Here is a 20093-nt window from a genome sequence, read left to right on the forward strand (position 1 = left end):
CAAAGAGAGATAAGACAGGTGGCAGCATCATGTTGTGGGGGTCTTGCTGCAGGAGGGACCAGTGCACTTCACAAAATAGACGGCAATGAGGAGGACAATGGAGGCTACAAACCTGACTCAGTTACCACAAGCTCTGTCAGGACGAAGGCCAAATCACCCAACTTATTGTGGAAGCTTGTGAGACCTACCCAAACTTTAACCCAAGTTAAACAGTTTAAAGGCAATGCTTCCAAATACTAATTGAGTGTATGTAAACTTCGCCCCACTGGGAATGTGATGAGAGAAATAAAAGCTGAATAAATCATTCTCTCTACTATTATTCTGACATTTCACATTCTTAGGATCACCACTTTATTATAAGTGACCTGAAACAGGGAATTCTTACAAGGATTAAATGTCAGGAATTGTGAAAAACTGAGTTTAAATGTATTTGGCTAGGTGTATGTAAACTTCTGACTTCAGCTGTATTTGTTSAACATTGCCTTTGCGGTACAAGAAGGAAGCAAATATGGCCAGTGAAGAGTTAATTAACAACTTTATTGATACTGCCTTAAAAGAATGTCAACGACTTGTTTCCTAAAGCGACACTTTCAGGAAATTTGACAGGAATAAAATAGCTTTGTTGTGTTGTAAATCTCAGCCAGCCAGACACACACTCCTTCCTCTCATATTTGTGGACAGCACAGCATTGGTTGTGTTTTGGAGCTGGGATGTGCATGAATCATAGTGGAACTCGTGGACTGGGTATGTAAAAAAGGGTTGCTCATTGTCATTTCCTCCTTTCATAACATACTGTAGGCTTCCAGTGTGAAGGGCAGACATTGTGCACAATGCCTGAGACAGCTTCCACCCATTCTTCCATACCTGCTCCTTCACTTCCTCTTCCAGGGTTTAGGATTGTGTTGTTCACTTCTCATTGTTTTAGTGAGCTTTGAATTCAGAACAGCCTATTTCCTCTTTCTGTATAAATGGCCAGTAATAAGATGTCCATCATCTTTAACCTGTCAAATGTAGGCTGGAAATGAACATTTGCCCAATCTCCCACAAATAAAAACTCATTTCATAGAGGCATTCTTTATCTGACAAACTGTTATTGGCAAAGTGTCTATTTTCTCAGATGACTGAAAGGTCATAGACAGCCCGGTGTGAATTTCGACTGTCGCTATGACAACAGCGGTGGGGGAAATTTAGAGGAATCATTCATGTAGAATCAGTGGATGAAAAGACTGGCGATGGCCGTTATCAGGAGAGCAGTAAATAAGAACCTGACCACAGGCTGCAGGGGAAGTCATGCTGAAGGTTGCTCTCTTCATTGTCTGACATCTCACAGAGTACAAAGCAGCTCCACACTCAAACATGCCTGTGTGTCGATGGCACCAGCCCCGAAGGCAATCAGGAAAACAATCCCACTTCCGTTATATATATATAGTCCAGCGTCTCGGATGACCGTCTTATAGATGGCCCCATTAAGCACATGTCAGCCTTTGCCATTGTGCAGGTGAGACTTTCCTTTCTTCCCCTCAACCTGTATGTGGTGAACTCCATTAAGGGAGACCAGTGAAAAGGCTACAACATGATAACTTGAACCCATCTGGTATCCACTTTTTGCGAGCTGAAAGGATAGTTTTCTATTGGGTCATAGGATCATAGAATTCGAGGATCGTCCCTTAGATTAAGCTTGTCTTACACCAAAGGTGACTACTAGGCCTACTTATAAGGTGATATGGGCGATGTACAGCAGGTGAGGCAATTCTGCACATAATTTCCTAAAAGGTCATTAATTGCAGTTCAAACACGGATTAGACATGCCCAGAACCTCTTACATGTTTACAATTAGGCCTAAGCCTGATATTTTTAATTATGGGAGAATGTGTAGTCTATAGGTCTATGTAGGCCTATGTGTGTCAATGTGATTGACAATTCCCAGTACCTCCAGCCTATAGCCTATATATTTGACTGGTGGTGGTCCCTGGGAATCTCTACCATACGCCTAGTGGTGGCTGTGGCTCTGGGAATGGTGCTTGCTTTGCGGTGCCTCAGAACAAATGTGAAAATTGAGTGTCTACCCCTCAATTCAGTGTGTCCACAAAGGCCTGACAGCCACAGTATTTCTTTGGCAGTGCTGCTCTGACAGAGGCCCTTTCCAGGGGCTTTGACCAAAGAAGATAATATCCCAACTTCTAAATGTTATGGGTTGGTTGGTAGTCAATTGGCTTATCAAACTGAGGGTTAGATCAATCTTAGTGCCTAGCCGTCCTGTATGTTGTAGGCCTATGCTCTGCTCTTTAGTTTTTCTTAAAGGTCACAATTTTTTTCCACCTAAAGCTTAMCGTTTTTTAATGTTGATTTTGTCCCTTTGTTCTTATAAGAGGCACATGTTGATTTCATTAACTCTTATAGATCATATGTCACAGGGAGATATAAAGACAGGGAATATAGCCTATATATATCCTAACTCTTGCTCTCTACCTTTAACTTTAAGCCCAGTCTGCCCTTCAATAGAACTCTGGATGCCTCAGAAATTCACCCAAAATGTAGGCCTAATGGCAATCAAGCTTAGAGCAAAGTTAGCATCTAGGATTAGGAGTAGTAGTGTTTCTCTCCTCTACATCAATTAGCGTTAGCGTGGTCCACCTGGCTCTGAACTTGGCCACAGTACAAATGAATGTGTGGGATACAGTGATTGTAAACATGTGCAGCCCTTGACCCACGAGCCACTGCGGCCCCTCATGATGAGTTCCGTTTTTTTGTGGCCCCCACCCCATCAAATTTGCCGATCCCTGGTCTACATCGTGGTTCCCTCAAAGAGAGAACATMTTATAATTTATGCTACTGGTGCTGTTTCTTTTCACAAGAGTGGRGCGTGTAGCTTGTTGTCGTCCAATTACAAGTCATCAAACCGGCACTAGGCTACAGTCATAGAGCTAGAGCCTCCGAGTGGCAAGTTATTAGGAGATATCCAGGCTAATCAATGAAAGATAGAATTAAAATGACAGAACTTAAAGTGAAATTTAAAAAATTCAGATTCAGAGTGTTGAATAGTCACATGTACAGAGATTGCAGGGTACAATGAAAATCTTAGGCTCAGAGCTCCAACATGCAGGACTAAGGGATATAAAAAAAATGAAATGGTCATAAAAATAAATAAATAGCACTATATACACTGAACAAAAATTGAAATGCATCATGCAACAATTTCAAAGATTTTAATGAGTTACAGTTCATATAAGGAACTTGACTGGCAATACAGATATGCATCTGTTGTTCACAAATACCTTAAAAAAAGGTAGGGGTGTGGATCAGAAAACCAGTCAGTATCTGGTGTGACCACCATTTGCATTATTTAAATATATATATWTTTTTTTTTATACATTTGTTAACAGTGTTTTTTGTATTGTCATTATGTGGGATTGTGTGTATATTGATGAGGGAAAAAAATATTTCATTGATTTTAGAAAAAGGCTGTAACATAAATAAAATTWAAAAAATGGGGTCTGATACTTTCTGAATGCACTGAATCTATATACATACACTAAATTACCAAAAGTATGTGGACACCTGCTTGTCAAACATCTCATTACAAAATCATGGGTATTCATTTGAAATTGGTCGCCCCCTTTGCTGCTATAACAGCCTCCACTCTTTTGTGAAGGCTTTCCACTAGATGTTGAACATTGCTGTGGGGACTTGCTTCCATTCAGCCGCAAGATCATTAGTGAGTTTGGGCACTGATGTTGGGCGATTAGGCCTGGCTCGCAGTCGGTGTTCCAATTCATCCCCAAGGTGTTTGGAAGTCGGTAGTGAGTGTTGCGACCGAGGACAGATAATTTTTTCACGCTACGTGCTCCGTGTGCTTGTGTGGCCTACCACTTCACGGCTGAGCCCCTGTTGCTCCTAGACGTTCCCACTTTACAGTACAAGCACATACAGTTGACTTTGGCAGCTCTAGCAGGGCAGAAATTTGACGAACTGATTTGTAGGAAAGGTGGCATCCTATGACGGGGCCAGGTTGAAAGTCACTGAGCATTATGTGTTTTAATCAAATAAACCATATGCACTGAGCTTGTCTGATGTAAGCACTGAGCTTGTCTGATGGTTTACACCAATCGATTGGTCGAAAGAACAGATGACTCTTGGTCGACAAAGATTTTTTTTWGTCGGGGACAGCCCTAGTTGTTTTGCTCCAGGACGCCCACATGCCTCAAAAGACTTGTCTGAAGGTGAAAAAATGTATGGAAGTATATATTGAGACTGTTAAATTCCCAAAATAAGGGGTTAAATATATGTAACAAAAAAAATAAACAATTGTTTCCTCATCTTCCTTATATCTCTCAGAGCAAACATCCTTTAGATTTTGGGGTGAACTATCTGTTGTTCCATGTAGTGAATTTGTTATTGAATGCATTTCTATAGGCTAATAGCGGTAATAAAACAAATTATTTAACCTTTATTTAACTAGGCAAATCAGTTGAGAACAAATTCTTATTTACAAAGACGGCCMACACCGGCCAAACCCGGACGACGCTGGGCCAATTGTGCGTCGCCCTATGGGACTCCCAATCACGGCCAGTTGCGATACAGCCTGGAATCAAACCAGGGTGTCTGTAGTGACGCCTCCAGCACTGATATGCTGGAGTGAAAATGATACCTGGTATGACCTTAATACAATTCCATATAGCTTAGTAGAACCCCTGTGTCACGTTCTTCGTCTGAGGAGGAGTAGGAGATATCGGACCAATACGCAGCGTGGTGAGTATTCATATTTATTTAGAATACTTTCAATAAAGAAAAAAAACTATAAACTGACAAAATAAACGAAGACGCAACAGTCCCGAAATAGTGAACACTAAACACAGGAACACACGAACAGGAACAATCACCCACAACCCACAATACAAAACAGGCTACCTAAATATGGTTCCCAATCAGAGACAACGACTAACACCTGCCTCTGATTGAGAACCATATCAGGCCAAACACATAGAAACAGACAAACTAGACATACAACATAGAATGCCCACTCAGATCACACCCTGACCAAACAAAACATAGAAACATACAACGCAAACTATGGTCAGGGCGTGACACCCTGTCCCGTCTTTGACAGGGTTTAGACTAGAGGTCGACCGATTATGATTTTTCAACGCCGATACCGATTATTGGAGGACAAAAAAAGGTCGATACCGATTAATCGGCCGGTTTTTATTTATTTATTTGTAATAATGACAATTACAACAATACTGAATGAACACTTATTTTAACTTAATATAATACATCAATAAAAATCAATTTAGCCTCAAATAAATAATGAAACATGCTCAATTTGGTTTAAATAATGCAAAAACAAAGTGTTGGAGAAGAAAGTAAAAGTGCAATATGTGCCATGTAAAAAAGCTAACGTTTAAGTTCCTTGCTCAGAACATGAGAACATATGAAAGCTGGTGGTTCCTTTTAACATGAGACTTCAATATTCCAAGGTAAGAGGTTTTAGGTTGTAGTTAATATAGTATTTATAGGACTTTTTCTCTCTATACCATTTGTATTCCATATACCTTTGACTATTGGATGTTCTTATAGGCACTTTAGCATTGCCAGTGTAACAGTATAGCTTCCGTCCCTCTCCTCGCTCCTACCTGGGCTCGGACGAGGAACACATCGACAACAGCCACCCTCGAAGCAGCGTTACCCATGCAGAGCAAGGGGAACAACTACTCCAAGTCTCAGAGCGAGTGACGTTTGAAACGCTATTAGCGCGCACCCCGCTAACTAGCTAGCCATTTCACATCGGTTACACCAGCCTAATCTCGGGAGTTGATAGGCTTGAAGTCATAAACAGCGCAATGCTTGAAGCACAGTGAAGAGCTGCTGGCAAAACGCACYAAAGTGCTGTTTGAATGAATGCTTACGAGCATGCTGCTGCCTACCATCGCTCAGTCAGACTGCTCTATTCAATATCAAATCATAGACTTAATTATAACATAATAACACACAGAAATACGAGCCTTTGGTCATTAATATGGTCGAATCCGGAAACTATCATTTCGAAAACAAAACGTTTATTATTATCGCATATACCCTGACTCTGTGTGCAATGAACGCAAGAGAAGTGACACAATTTCACATGGTTAATATTGCCTGCTAACCTGGATTTCTTTTAGCTAAATATGCAGGTTTAAAAATATATACTTCTGTGTATTGATTTTAAGAAAGGCATTGATGTTTATGGTTAGGTACACGTTGGAGCAACGACAGTCCTTTTCCGGTGAATGCGCACCGCATCGATTATATGCAACGCAGGACACGCTAGATAAACTAGTAATATCATCAACCATGTGTAGTTAACTAGTGATTATGATTGATTGATTGATTGTTTTTTATAAGATAAGTATAATGCTAGCTAGCAACTTACCTTGGCTTCTTACTGCATTCGCGTAACAGGCAGGCTCCTCGTGGAGTGCAATGAGAGGCAGGTCGTTAGAGCGTTGGACTAGTTAACTGTAAGGTTGCAAGATTGAATCCCCGAGCTGACAAGGTAAAAATCTGTCGTTCTGCCCCTGAACAAGGCAGTTAACCCACCGTTCCTAGGCCGTCATTGAAAATAAGAACGTGTTCTTAACTGACTTGCCTAGTTAAATAAAGGTGTAAAAAAAAAAAAAAAAAAAATGTTTTTTTTTAAATCGGCCAAATCGGTGTCCAAAAATACCGATTTCCGATTGTTATGAAAACTTGAAATCGGCCCTAATTAATCGGCCATTCCGATAAATCGGTCGACCTCTAGTTTAGACTGTTACCTGTTTTAATAGGCTACTCTCTGGGTGTAGTCAGACTGAAGGTGATGGACCTTCATTATAATTCAATGAATAGGCTAGTCATGAATGTGTATTTTGAAGGTGAGTGTTGTGTGTGCTTTTCTTGGCCTCACTGATCCTCTGTCTTTTGTTTTAGTGTTCTGACGTTGTACAGTTTGTTTGTCTAGACAGATTTAGGCTAGTCCCAGTATATTCCCACCCAATATGCTTTCAGATGGATAATGCAGTTCAATTGTGCCTTAGAAAAATATTGAGTGAAAAGGCTTGTTATGCCTGTTTTGAAGAAGCTGTGTGGTACAGATCCAGCAAGGTAACTGTCGTGCCCCCCCATCTTTCATCATTCACCCCCATTAGCCTGTCAAAAGAGGGCTAGTGCACATCATCTCAACTGAGGGCTTGGATCGATGTGTCTCGGAAGGCCTCCCTGCTAATGAAAAACAATAGTTTTTTCCTCCACATCTCCAGGAGCCAGTGGAGATCTAAGTGGAGCCCCTGGGCCCCTGGGCCCCAGGCTAGCTTACTGATGGCCCAGATTCTGGCTTCTTGCAGCCTATGTCCTGTGTGCAAAAAGACGGCCATATTTGGCAGGGCCTCTGCTCTCCATCTCCATGGTGAATAATGTGCTGGTTCTATAAGTAGAGTGCCAAATTCAGCACAATGTATTCAGCTATTAGGAAGTGAAGAGTGAAGAAAAACAATATATGAGGTGTTGACAAAATCAGGGTGGTTAATAGTTTGGGCTCTAATTTGGGACTGCATTGTACTGTGAATGCAAGAAAATGGCCAACCAGAACAGTAACACTCCTGTTTTTTAAAGTAATAGATGTTTGAATCGCAGAACATAAATCACAACAAAATGCAATTCACCAAGGTTCTTTTACCTAGCTATATTACTTCAAGTTACCAGCATGCACTGTATTCTGAAAGTATTCAGACCCCTTCCCTTTTCTCATCAATCTACACATAATATCCCATACAGACAAAGTGAAAACAGGTTTTTAGAAATGTTTGCAAATCTATTAAAAATATAAACAGAAATACCTTATTTACATAAGTATTCAGACCCTTTGCTATGAGACTCGAAATTGAGCTCCGGTGCATCCTGTTTCCATTAATCATCCTTGAGATGTTTCTACAACTTGATTGGAGTGCACCTGTGCTAAATTCAATTGATTGGACAAGATTTGGAAAGGCACCTGTCTATATAAGGTCCAACAGTTGACAGTGCATGTCTGAGCAAAAACCAAGCCATGAGGTTGAAGGAATTGTCTGTAGAGCTCCAAGACAGGATTGTGTCGAGGCACAGATCTGGATAAGGGTACCAAAACATTTCTGCAGCATTGAAGGTCCCCAAGAACACAGTGGGCTCCATCATTCTTGAATGGAAGAAGTTTGGAACCACCAAGACCCTTCCTAGAGCTGGCCACCCGGCCAAACTGAGCAATCTTGGAAGAAAGGCCTTGGTCAGGGAGGTAATCAAGAACCCAATGGTCACTCTGACAGAGCTCCAGAGATCCTCTGTGAAGATGGGAAACCTTCCAGAAGGACAACCATCTCTGCAGAACTCCACCAATCAGACCTTTATGGTAGAGTTGCCAGATGGAAGCCACCTCAGTAAAAGGCACATGACAGCCCTCTTGTAGTTTGCCAAAAGGCACCTAAAGGACTCTCAGACCATTAGAAACAAGATTCTCTGGTCTGATGAAACCAAGATTGAACTTTTTGGCCTGAATGCCAAGCGTTAAGTCTGGAGGAAACCTGGCACCATCTCTACTGTGAAGCATGGTGGTGGCAGCATCATGCTGTGGGGATGTTTTCCAGCMGCAGGGAATGGGAGACTAGTCAGGATCGAGGGAAAGATGAATGGAGCAAAGTACAGAGAGATCCTTGATGAAAGCCTGCTCCAGAGCGCTCAAGACCTCAGACTGGGGCAAAGATTCACCTTCCAACAGGACAACAACCCCAAGCATACAGCCAAGACAASGCAGGAGTGGCTTCGGGACAAGTCTCTGAATGTCCTTGAGTGGCCCAGCCCGAGCCCGGGCTTGAACCTGACCAAACATCTCTGGAGAGACCTGAAAATAGCTGTGCTGTGACGCTCCCCATCCAACCTAGAATAAGGCTGTAGAATAAGGCTGTAATGTAACAAAATGTGGAAAAAGTGAAGGGGTCTGAATGCTTTCCAAATGCACTGTACGTGCCACTAGACTATGATTCTAAAGATTCAGTGAATATATCCAAATGTTAGAKATTTCGTGAAAAGTGAGCGAGAAGGACCAAGTTCAGCAGCATCAATTTAGATGTGGAATGTGGAGAATCTGACAAACTATTTTCCTGCAAAACAAGATAGCAGACCTTGCCCGTTCCATTTAATTATTAGATCATTCTTTCTGTGGTCGGCCCTCTAGAGATGACCTGCCGGATTGGGAGCGCTGTGGGAAAAATCTCAGAGGAGTGTCAGGAGAAGAGTGTATGAAATGCAGGATGCGTTATCATCAGCGTGTAAAGTTTCTGTAGACTCGCTCACTCACTCTCTGCCTGTTCGGCTCTCTCTGAGTGTCAAAATGTTGTGTTTTTGCAGGGGGAGAGTGAGAGGATTCCAAGAATCAGACCATGTTCAAGGCAGTGCTGAAGAAGAACAGAGACGGAGGGAAGGGGAGCAAGAAGGAACCAGGTATGTTGAGTTATGACTGAACTGCTGCAACCACGACATGGTCACTTTGACCATTGGGCAGCAACATGTTTCCCTCAGGATAGCTTATTTCACACATAGACCTGTCTCCATTATTTGTCTGGTTTTATGGCCATCTATGAATTGTTTAGACCTACTTTTTTATTCAGAATGACAAAGGATATTATTGGAAGTTRAATGGCAATATCAAAGGGTTTGTCATAATAGGCCTACATAGTAATTTTACGCCTCAAGTTAGGAGATAGAAATATGCACATAGAGTTGAGAAGAAAGCACAAAAAATATGGCTCATTTCATCGCTGTTCATAAACATTTCATCATCTGAGCCAACATTTGTAGTGAGCAAGCAGTTCGAACATACACTATATGGTCATAAACTGGTGCCACTGTCACTGTCATTGACCATTTGTCTTTGAGTCATTTGCTTGAGGCTCAGGGTATAGGCGTAGTGCGTACACACACACACACACACACACAGACAGACATGTATAAGCACCATGGCTCCATGTTTTCAGTATTTATAAACAGTCTTTATTGGCTGTAAGTAACCAATACCACAGTCTCTGTTTCAACATGAAAAAGGTTGGACTAGAAAGGGGGCTAGGGTAATGAACAGTTAGGCCTTATCATTGCAGTGAGAACAACGCTGGAGGATTTTGAACTGGTATACTATTTGACACCACTGTTATTGTCAGTTTGACATCCCCATCAGGATGCAGGTGTTGTTCTGGCTCGCCCATGTAACCTTTTGGATTATCAACCATTTTCCATTATAACGGGGGATTCATTTTTGTGTGTGAGTCACTCAGCAGTGCTAATTCATTTCTGACTCACCTCTAGCAAACATAGACCAGGATCTATCTTTTTAAAAACATGACATAGGCTAATACAAGGCTATGTTCTCTGGTCTAGACTCTCCTACTATAGGAAGGAACAGTTGGAGCTACGTAGCATAATAGGTACTATATAGCAGTACAGTAGTTAAGTATCTTCTGCTCATGCTTGCCTTGTCCAGGGGCTGTTTCATACAGTTGAGTCAATTTGCTCTTCTTTTTACYGGATCTCCTTGAGATCAGGCTGCGGCTTGCCTCTGTTAATATAACAGTKGACAAACTGTGAATACAAATAGACACTGGCTATCTTCCTTCAGTGTCAGGTTACACCTCTCACATCTCTCCCACACCCTCTCTCAGGATGCGTCCCAAACGGTACCCTATTCCCTATGTAGGGACCCTGGTCTAAAGTAATGCACTATATAGAGAATTTGGGACACCCCCGTATGACAGTAAGAGCCACAGTTCAGGACTGTATGAGGAATGTAACTGCAGGCCCTTACTCTGAACACATATCCGTTGACTTGGGATCWTATACTGTACGGCAGGGTGGCCCGGGTGTGATTTTTATTTGGCTCCCCAAGTTTTCTGAGCAAAGAATATAATATAATWATTATTTTTTATGACATTTTATTGTTGGACATAAAATACTATATAAACACAAGCAAATCAGCTCCAATTGATTTTCCTTTTGGAGATCTGTTCCAAAGTATTCCCATGCACAATAGACAGATACGTGATAGTATACAAATGTAATCAAGGTTTGAAATTATTATGTTTTAGTCAAATTTMATATCTGTTTTGCAGTCTACAAATTATTTGTAATTATGTTTCGGTCCCCTGACTATCTGCTCAAGAAACAATCGTCCCGCGTTTGAATCTAGTTGATGATCTCTGCTGTAGAGGCAATGAATCACAGAGCTGTACAGTAGTCTCCCGCAAGGGGCAAGGGTTACTATGATACTGTTCATTCTAGTTTACTATCTTGAATAGCGATGTTGAAAGGCAATGTAATGTTTTCAGTAAAGGTGTTGAAACTTGTCTAACATGTTATGAATCAATCTCTGATTATCAGACTTTCATTGTGTGTCAGCCCAGTCAGTCACAACTAGGGTTGCAAAGGGTCGGAAACTTTCCGGTAAGTTTCCGSAATGTTTCGAAGATTTTCAATTGGAAGTTAAGCCCGGGAATTTGGGGAATTTAGCTTAAATTCCTCCAAAAAGTTAGCTTATAACAGTGAATCTTTTTTTGTGGTATACACATAAGACAATTCTAGGTCTTGTGGCATATTTTGGTTAAACTATCCCCAATTCAATGGAATTGCAARCCTCTGCATACACAGTGCATTCTTCCATCACATGTGCAGTGCACTCTTCCATCACATGTACAGCTGATTCTCAAGATCTTGCACACTAATGAGATGCTATTGAGCCCACACTACTYCACTGTCTGAGCCAAGGACTACATGCTTTCTGGTAAGATTTGATTAGAATACTGGGTGGGGTGAATATATTTTATGTGACATACATGATATTTTGTTAACTAGTAAATAGTAGCCTACAGCAAAGTGTATTTAAAWCATTTCTAACTTGTTAACAATTTCTGCTAGTTAGTTTTTTCTACCATGTAGGTTTTAGCTTGCTTGAGCCTGCTAACTGAGGAGTGTTAATTCACCTGATTCCATACATGTTTCTTTTTAAACATTTATCTGACAAAGGAGTTGTTTAATATAACTGCTTAACTATATATCTGTACATGGAATTGTATTTATTTATTTTTACTCATTTTTTACAGGAAAATGTCACGGGCACTATCTGATATGTGGAGACATTTCACGGCAGCTAATGTAGAAGGAAAAGCTGTGTACATTTGCAAATACTGTGCCAAATCATATGTGAAGAATGCAACAAAGATGCAGAATCATCTGGCCAGGTGCATAAAGTTCCCTTAGCGCTCACACCAAGCAACTTCTGACAAAAGTCCCTCTACTTCTATTCGAGGTGAAAATGATGAATCAGACACCTTATCAATTCAACAGCTCATGGTCATCCTGGAATCAGAAGTTTTTGTTGACTCAATAGAGGAACGTAGTTAGATAAATGCTGATGAATGTCTTGCTCGAGCTGTGTATGTAACTGCTTCACCTCTGATGCTCACAGGTAATGTGTATTGGAAGAGATTTCCGAATGTTCTTCACCCAGCATACACCCCTCCAACCAGACATGCTTTATCTACTCATTTGCTGGATGCAGAGTTCAACAGAGTTCAAGTGAAGGTCAAGCAAATCATAGAGAAAGCAGACTGTATTGCAATCATCTCTGATGGCTGGTCGAATGTTCGTGGGCAAGGAATAATTAACTACATCATCTCCACCCCTCAACCAGTATTCTACAAGAGCACAGACACAAGGGACAACAGACACACCGGTCTCTACATTGCAGATGAGCTGAAGGCAGTCATCAATGACCTTGGACCACAGAAGGTATTTGCACTGGTGACAGACAATGCTGCAAACATGAASGCTGCATGGTCTAAAGTGGAGGAGTCCTACCCTCACATCACACCCATTGGCTGTGCTGCTCATGCATTGAATCTGCTCCTCAAGGTTATCATGGCACTGAAAACAATGGATACACTTTACAACAGAGCCAAGGAAATGATTGGGTATGTGAATGGTCATCAAGTTATAGCAGCAATCTACCTCACCAAGCAAAGTGAGAAGAATAAGAGCACCACATTGAAGCTTCCCAGCAACACCCYTTGGGGTGGTGTTGTCATCATGTTTGACAGTCTCCTGGAGGGGAAGGAGTCTCTCCAAGAAATGGTCATATCACAGTCTGCCGATATGGACAGCCCCATCAAGAGGATCCTCCTGGATGATGTATTTTAGGAGAGAGTGGTAAGCAGCCTGAAACTCCTGAAACCTATAGCAGAAGCCATTGCACGGATTGAGAGAGACAATGCCATCCTGTCTGATGTTCAGACTCTGCTTGCAGATGTAAGAGAATAAATCCGTACTGCCCTGCCCACTTCACTGTTGCTCCAAGCAGAGGACACTTCAGTTCTGAAGTACATCAAAAAGCGTGAAGACTTCTGCCTGAAGCCCATACACGCTGCAGCGTACATGTCGGACCCCAAGTATGCTGGCAAGAACATCCTGTCTGGTGCAGAGATCAACAAGGCCTATGGTGTCATCACTACTGTGTGTCGCCACCTTGGCCTGGATGAGGGCAAGGTTCTTGGCAGTCTGGTGAAGTACACTTCCAAGCAACGGCTTTGGGATGAATATGCAATATGGCAGTCGTGCCAACATATCTTATCAGCCACCTGGTGGAAGGGACTTTGTGGATCTGAGGATCTTTCCCCTGTTGCTTCCATCATCCTCCAAATCACACCAACATCAGCCACCTCAGAGTGCAACTGGTCCTTGTTTGGGAACACACACACCAAAGCATGCAACAGGCTGACCAATACAAGGGTTGAAAAATTGGTGTCCATCCGGGAAAATTTTGGGCTTTTTGAGCCTGACAACGATCCTTCCTCAAGAAGGTTGGAAAGTGACTGAAGATTAGGCCTCAGAGTCTGATGTTCAAGAGGTGGACATTGAGGAGGTCCAGGGAGAAGACATGGAAGCCTGAGAGGAAGACAACCAAAGCTTTAGTTTCTAGACTGTCATTTTACAGATGTATGTTGAAAACGTTTTTGGGAGATGTGATGGATCATTAGAGATCATTCAATATTCCCTTTTGTTGTTCAGTGAGATCATTTATTTTATTTCTATTGGAAGGATTTAATCATTTGCAATTATGTCTACTTATGATAAGGTAAAATGTTTATATTTCTGACTCCATATGATATGGTAAATATATCCAATGAAAAAAACATCTACATTTAAATGGTATTAATATTAATTTTCATATATTTTCAMTAATTCCCACATATTCCTGTTAATTCCCATATATTCCCGTTAATTCCAACGGAAAGTTTCCACCTCTGAATATTCCCCKAAATTTGCAACCCTAGTCACATTCAGAGGCTGTCACMMCCGTTGAATGAAGAGGACCAAAGCGCAGTGTGGTGAGCGTACATATTCCTTTTTATTAGGATGACGCCGACAAAAACAATAAACAATACAAAACAACCGTGAAGCTTAAGGGCTATGTGCCACAAACAACTTCCCACACTGAAAGGAGGGAAAAGGGCTACCTAAGTATGGTTCCCAATCAGAGACAACGATAGACAGCTGTCCCTGATTGAGAACCATACCCGGCCAAAACATAGAAATACAAAATCATAGAAAACAAAAACATAGAATGCCCACCCCAAATCACACCCTGACCAAACCAAATAGAGACATAAAAAGGCTCTCTAAGGTCAGAGCGTGACAGAGGCGAACACACACAGGACTGCTTGCAGTAGCTGAGCTGTTGGATGTAAATMACGGGAATAAGCTACATCACCATTTTCCCCAGCTCTTTCCCCAGTTAGATGCTATCCATCAAGCAAAAGAAGGTCTCTCTCTCTTTCCCATGCTGGGACAATAAAAGTCAGCCACTCCTCTCCTCTATTCAGGGCAGGAAAGATGAGCTGCCTCAGCCTTTGATTACTTGGTGGCAGTCATTAGTGGTGGTCATTCGGTCACTCTGTTGTCCTTATAGATGGGGTCACTCACTAAAGCCAGCAGGACCTCCGGCAGTAGGTAGATATAGAAAAAACAAATGGTCATTTACAGTATATATATCAGCATCTTTTGAAGTGACTATCAGAGGAATTCCAATTCCAATTGTTTCAATCTGTAAATCAAGAATTGGCCATTCATTGGCATGAAAGAGTGGTAGCAACAAAAAGGCTTTGGTTTTAGATATTCAATTATGACTCTGTAAATAAATGTTACATTTGCGTAACAAACGGGAAACCAGGTATTTGATACTTCTTTATTTCCCCTGAAAAMATACATTTGTTTGTAAAGTCAGCGCTCATCTAGGGGGGGCCTGGAATAAGGTTAGTAACACAGTAGTCCTGGAAACGGTCATACTAATCAGAACGGGTACACTGCAGAATATCAAGTGCTCTCCGTGCCTCGATTGTAACATATTGCACATAAAATATTAAATGAACCGTCTGTTCTGGTGTGAATAAAGATTGTATTATGCTTCCAAATGGTATTGGACAGAGAAATAATGCTTAAATCTACCATCTGGTCCGATACAGGAGTCAAAATTCCCTTTTAATTTGCGAAAATGTGATTGTTTCCTCATGGCACATTCAAATCTGACTTATGCACAAAGATTAGCTTTTATATCAGAATTGGATATGACTGGATATTGGATATTGCTTACTGCTGTGTTTGGAATTGTTTCAGATATTGGATATCGCTTACTGCTTACTGCTGTGTTTGGAATTGTTTCGCGCACCCCCTCCCTCCCTCCCCAGTTTGACACAGTTTAATTAATTCCTTCCTCATTTGACTCATCAAATCTATTTGTATTCGTTGTGGATGGGTCACAACAGCCACCATTGAGACAGCATTAACCAGTAGAGCATTTCTGAAGAAAACATGACAGAGACCAGCAAAAATTCAAGTGACCCCCCCCTTCCCTGTAAAGAGAATGGCAGCAATAAATGCTTTACAAAAGCATATCAAAAGTCCACAGAGACATGTCATGGAAATTAGTGGCAGGAAAAATCTTTATAATTGTATAATTACATGATAGCTGGGCATATGTTCCTCATAACACGGTAGCTGTGGCCTGGAGGCAACTTAAAAGGAYTCAGGGAAACTTGGCCCCCGTGCCAGACGGAGCGCAGTCATTAGGCTGCCTCTAGGAGCCCCGCATTGCCAGGGTCCACAAACACACCATTTGCTAATTCACTCCTCCCTCCTTTACTCCTACCACTACTCCATCTCATCCAAATCTGCTGTACGGAACTGGCCTTTTTAATCCCTTCTAAGTACACTTTTTTTTTATGGCCCGGCATTCCGGAAGTGGGATACTGGTTAGCTTTGGCCTCTGGACTTTGATGTGAACACTTTATTTAAAAAGGTCACATTGCCAGTAGGCCTCACTGACGTTTATGGATTTGAGGCTCAAGGCACCGGGAGCTCAGTGGATTATGTAGTTGTAAAATTAAACTTYMCTGGATTAATTGGTATTCTCTTTGAGGATATATGCTGGTTTTATGGAGGGTTCCTCCTGTTAACCTCTTAACAGCTAGGAGGTGCAGTCGGCAGGGTGCACAGCAGCAACCATAAGGGCACAATATGGGTTTTTAAAGGAGAACTGTTGAAGAAGCACTTAGGAAATTGGTATGGCCAGCATTGAAACATGACATTGACATTTCACTTTAGCTTCTACTGCCAAATCAATTTGTCCTTGAGACATTTTCAGAGTTAGAGTATTCCTATCTGTGTGACAACCTGTAAAATAGGCCTACATGCCTTTCGTCTGTCATTAATRATTGGCAAGGGGCTTTCAACTACGTCTAAAGATACGTAGTGGCCCATATTTGAAAGTCCTAACTCTGATGCATTGAAGGTGTTATGTGTTTTATGAGTTGGAGATGGAGTGAAGCTGAACTGCGGGCCCTATCTCGTCCCTCTGGCAGACTGGAACCACATGAAGAGAGTCTAATGTTTCAGTGTACTGTCTTCCCTCTGAGATTTAGCACTCTGTCTTTGGGGAGCGCTACAGCTACATACCTACATCCCTTCAGCGTTTCGTTCCTCACAGCAGGAKCCTCAAGCTCTATTCCTCTGATGTCTCACTTCCCCAGCGCAGAGACCGCTTACTTTCTAGAGTAAAGTTTTACCTTTACCTTCCAACTGTTCTGTCTGGGGAGTACTACTCTCACATRCCACCAGTTCCCTCTCTCTCAATGTAGTGATCAGAGCCCAGAGCCCAGGTTAACTGACTGTGATGGCTCAGGCTGTGTGGGCTGGACTCATCCCTCTTGTGGCTCCCAGCTCTAGATATAGCTCTATCTGCTGAGCTGGAGGAGACAGCCAGCTGCCAGACAGAGCTGCCTGTTTTGGCCAGTGTTAATCACACTAGCATGTCCTTGCCTTGTACTCTCTGGGGTGGCTAGGCTAAACTGCCTCAGCTACTCCTCACCGCTGACTCCCTTGCCCGCTACCAGTTGGCAGGAGCCCTACGAGCTCGGCTACACTCCAACACACCGGACAGCTAGTCAGAGGAAAGTAAGAGTCAGTACAGAGTGGGCCCAAGCACACTGCCCTGGCTGCGCTAACCACTAGTCTGAAAAGCGGAGTCAGTATCCACAGCAAACTGAGCTTTTTCATTCAATAATGTCGGCTACAGGTGGTGAACCTAGCCCTACACGTACCCAATTTGCTGACTCGTCTTTGTCAGCAGTTGTGGGGCAATCTTACTTCACTAGGCCTACCTATACAGTGTAGCAATCTTATATTTGTTATATTTTACTGTACTACATAGCAGGGTTGGGGGCAATTCCATTTAAATTCCATTCAATTCAGGAAGTACACTGAAATTCCAATTCACTTCAATGCTTTTCAATTAGGACATTTTGGAATTGGAATTCGGTTTACTTTCTGAATTAAAATTMAGTTGACCCRAACCCTGCTACATAGTATGTTATCATGCCATTGTAATTCGAAGTAAATGTGTTATATAATTATGACGTTATCCTGTTTGATAGGCTAAGTCACGTCTTGCTCATGTGGAGTTGTGGAAGGAGGTGATTACCTCACCTTTGGAGGACTAAACATGCCTTACTCCCACTGATATGTTCAATTGCATGGACCATCTATCTATACTATGGCTCAGTTGATGATAACGCCTTGCACATTTACAGATTCCCAAGCAATTGGAATGCACTTCATTGATGTTCCTGTCATCTCATCAGATTTGGCATAGCATCCAGACAGAGACTGAGGAACGACCTTTCCTTCAAAGAGCTCCCACAGCAGGCGGTGGTTTTGCTCTTCAGACCAAAATCCAATTGATGTAAACCACATTTAATTGAGAGGCTTACGCAAAAAGTAAACTGGGACAAGAATGTACCACTTTATTACTTCTGCTTCTCAACATTTTTATTTTCTTAAGCACATTGTTCTTTAATAAGAGCAATGTTCAATCAGGACTTTGAGCTCCAAAAGGCAGGTTGTCCCATGTCATTTATCTCTCAGGAAATTAAAGATTAAACAAATATAACAATTCTGACAAACACTAATGAGTGCGCATGTGTGTGCGTGTGTGTACGCATGTGTGTACGTGTGCACGGCCATTACGGGGGGGTGGTTAGGGTTGCAAAGCTAATTGTAAGTTACCAAAGTTACCAGAATCTTCAGTAATTTTGGTAATTAACAGAATCTATGGCAATCTATCGTAACTTTGGTAATTTATACTTGAATAACTTTACTTTTTCAAAAATGTATATATAGTATTAATTTATTATATCTGTGTCTATATTGTCAATGAGTTTCTAGTTGATAGACCGTATGGTTCAAAAGAAAAATAATTAATTAATTTAAAAAGTATTTAATCAATGKCATTATTTTTTATTAACTATGCATCTCTTCCAACTATTGACTTTTTTCATAACTGCCACCAGTTTGACGCCAAAACATTGACAACAAATAAATATTGACAGTAAAATAAATACAAGTTTGTAAAAAAATATATATTAAGGATATTTCATGCTGAAAACCTCATATTAAACACCTAATGGTATTCACTAAATTGATGGTTTATATTTAGGATTTTTTTTACAGCTTTGTCATTCTATTWAAAAAATGTTTGCATCTTATTAAATTATTTCATGTATTTTACATGTGATGAAGTCACAGAGGGCTAGATTATTACAGACACCTGTGATAATCTGAAGTACTCAAAAGGGCCACTAGATGTCTTGTGATATATTACATAAATCCTTGAAAGATGCTGAAATTCTGGTTGTTTACTGGTAAACTTAGAAAGTTTCCAGTAATATACCCTCCTTTTGCAACCCTAGTGGTGGTGGTAAGATGTAGGCCTCCACGTTGTTCTCTCAGCTGTGAGGGTGGCTGGTACAGGCTGCTTCTGTGTGTTTGGGACATCGGAGGGTATGCCTAATTTGGTGATGGAGGGGCAGACAAAAGAGGAAAACACATGGCTGTCACTCAGGGCTGTTGTCATTGTAGTGTTCTGCTGTCCAATTTTGTCTCGGCCAACGCGCTGAACATTCACAATATTGCAGTGATTAGGCCTAAAAATGTATTATTCAAGTCAAACATTCCCCTGTAGTGTGAGAGAGATTCTGTATGTGTGAGGATTTCACTTGAAAAGACATAGCAGAGATTCCTGCAGCTTTTCATATTTCTCTCCCCTCTTAAGACTCTGTCTGCATGATACATTTTCACTTCGCTATGGAAAACCTTCCCCAATAAACAGCAACAGCAGTTGTTTATGGACAGAACAGTTTTGCTGATTAAGCATGTTTGTCACAACTAGGCCTAAATTATTCTGTGAAAAGTGAATCATAGTTTTAGTGGCTGCATACAAGGGCCATTCTTTGAGTGGTTGAAATGCTAGCGAGCACATTGTGTCCATAATTGTCTCCATACTATTGACATTTAAACATCATGTTTTATGCTGTTGTTGCTGCCTAGTTAATGTAGCCATAGTGAGCTTAGCCCTGTATTTTCCTAAATTTCTGTCAGGGAATACATTTATTGGCCTGTATTCATATAGTGTGAGTGCTGACCTGTCCATGTAATCTTATTCATTATGCAATAGGAAA

General features: G+C 41.4%; 1 protein-coding gene across 9 annotated transcripts in view; it reads left to right on the forward strand.

The window, feature by feature from the left end:
- Positions 1 to 20093, forward strand: part of LOC111974587 (protein TANC1) — a 278980-nt gene that overhangs the window by 45562 nt on the left and 213325 nt on the right. For all 9 annotated transcript variants that reach the window (XM_070447122.1, XM_024002429.1, XM_024002466.1 and 6 more), the window contains one exon: positions 9391 to 9483. In XM_070447122.1, coding sequence (XP_070303223.1) covers positions 9423 to 9483 — 61 coding nt within the window. In that variant the 5' untranslated portion in view covers positions 9391 to 9422. The remainder of the gene's footprint in view (positions 1 to 9390; positions 9484 to 20093) is intronic.

The sequence above is a fragment of the Salvelinus sp. IW2-2015 genome, linkage group LG2 (genome assembly GCF_002910315.2).
Source record: "Salvelinus sp. IW2-2015 linkage group LG2, ASM291031v2, whole genome shotgun sequence".
NCBI lineage: Eukaryota > Metazoa > Chordata > Actinopteri > Salmoniformes > Salmonidae > Salvelinus > Salvelinus sp. IW2-2015.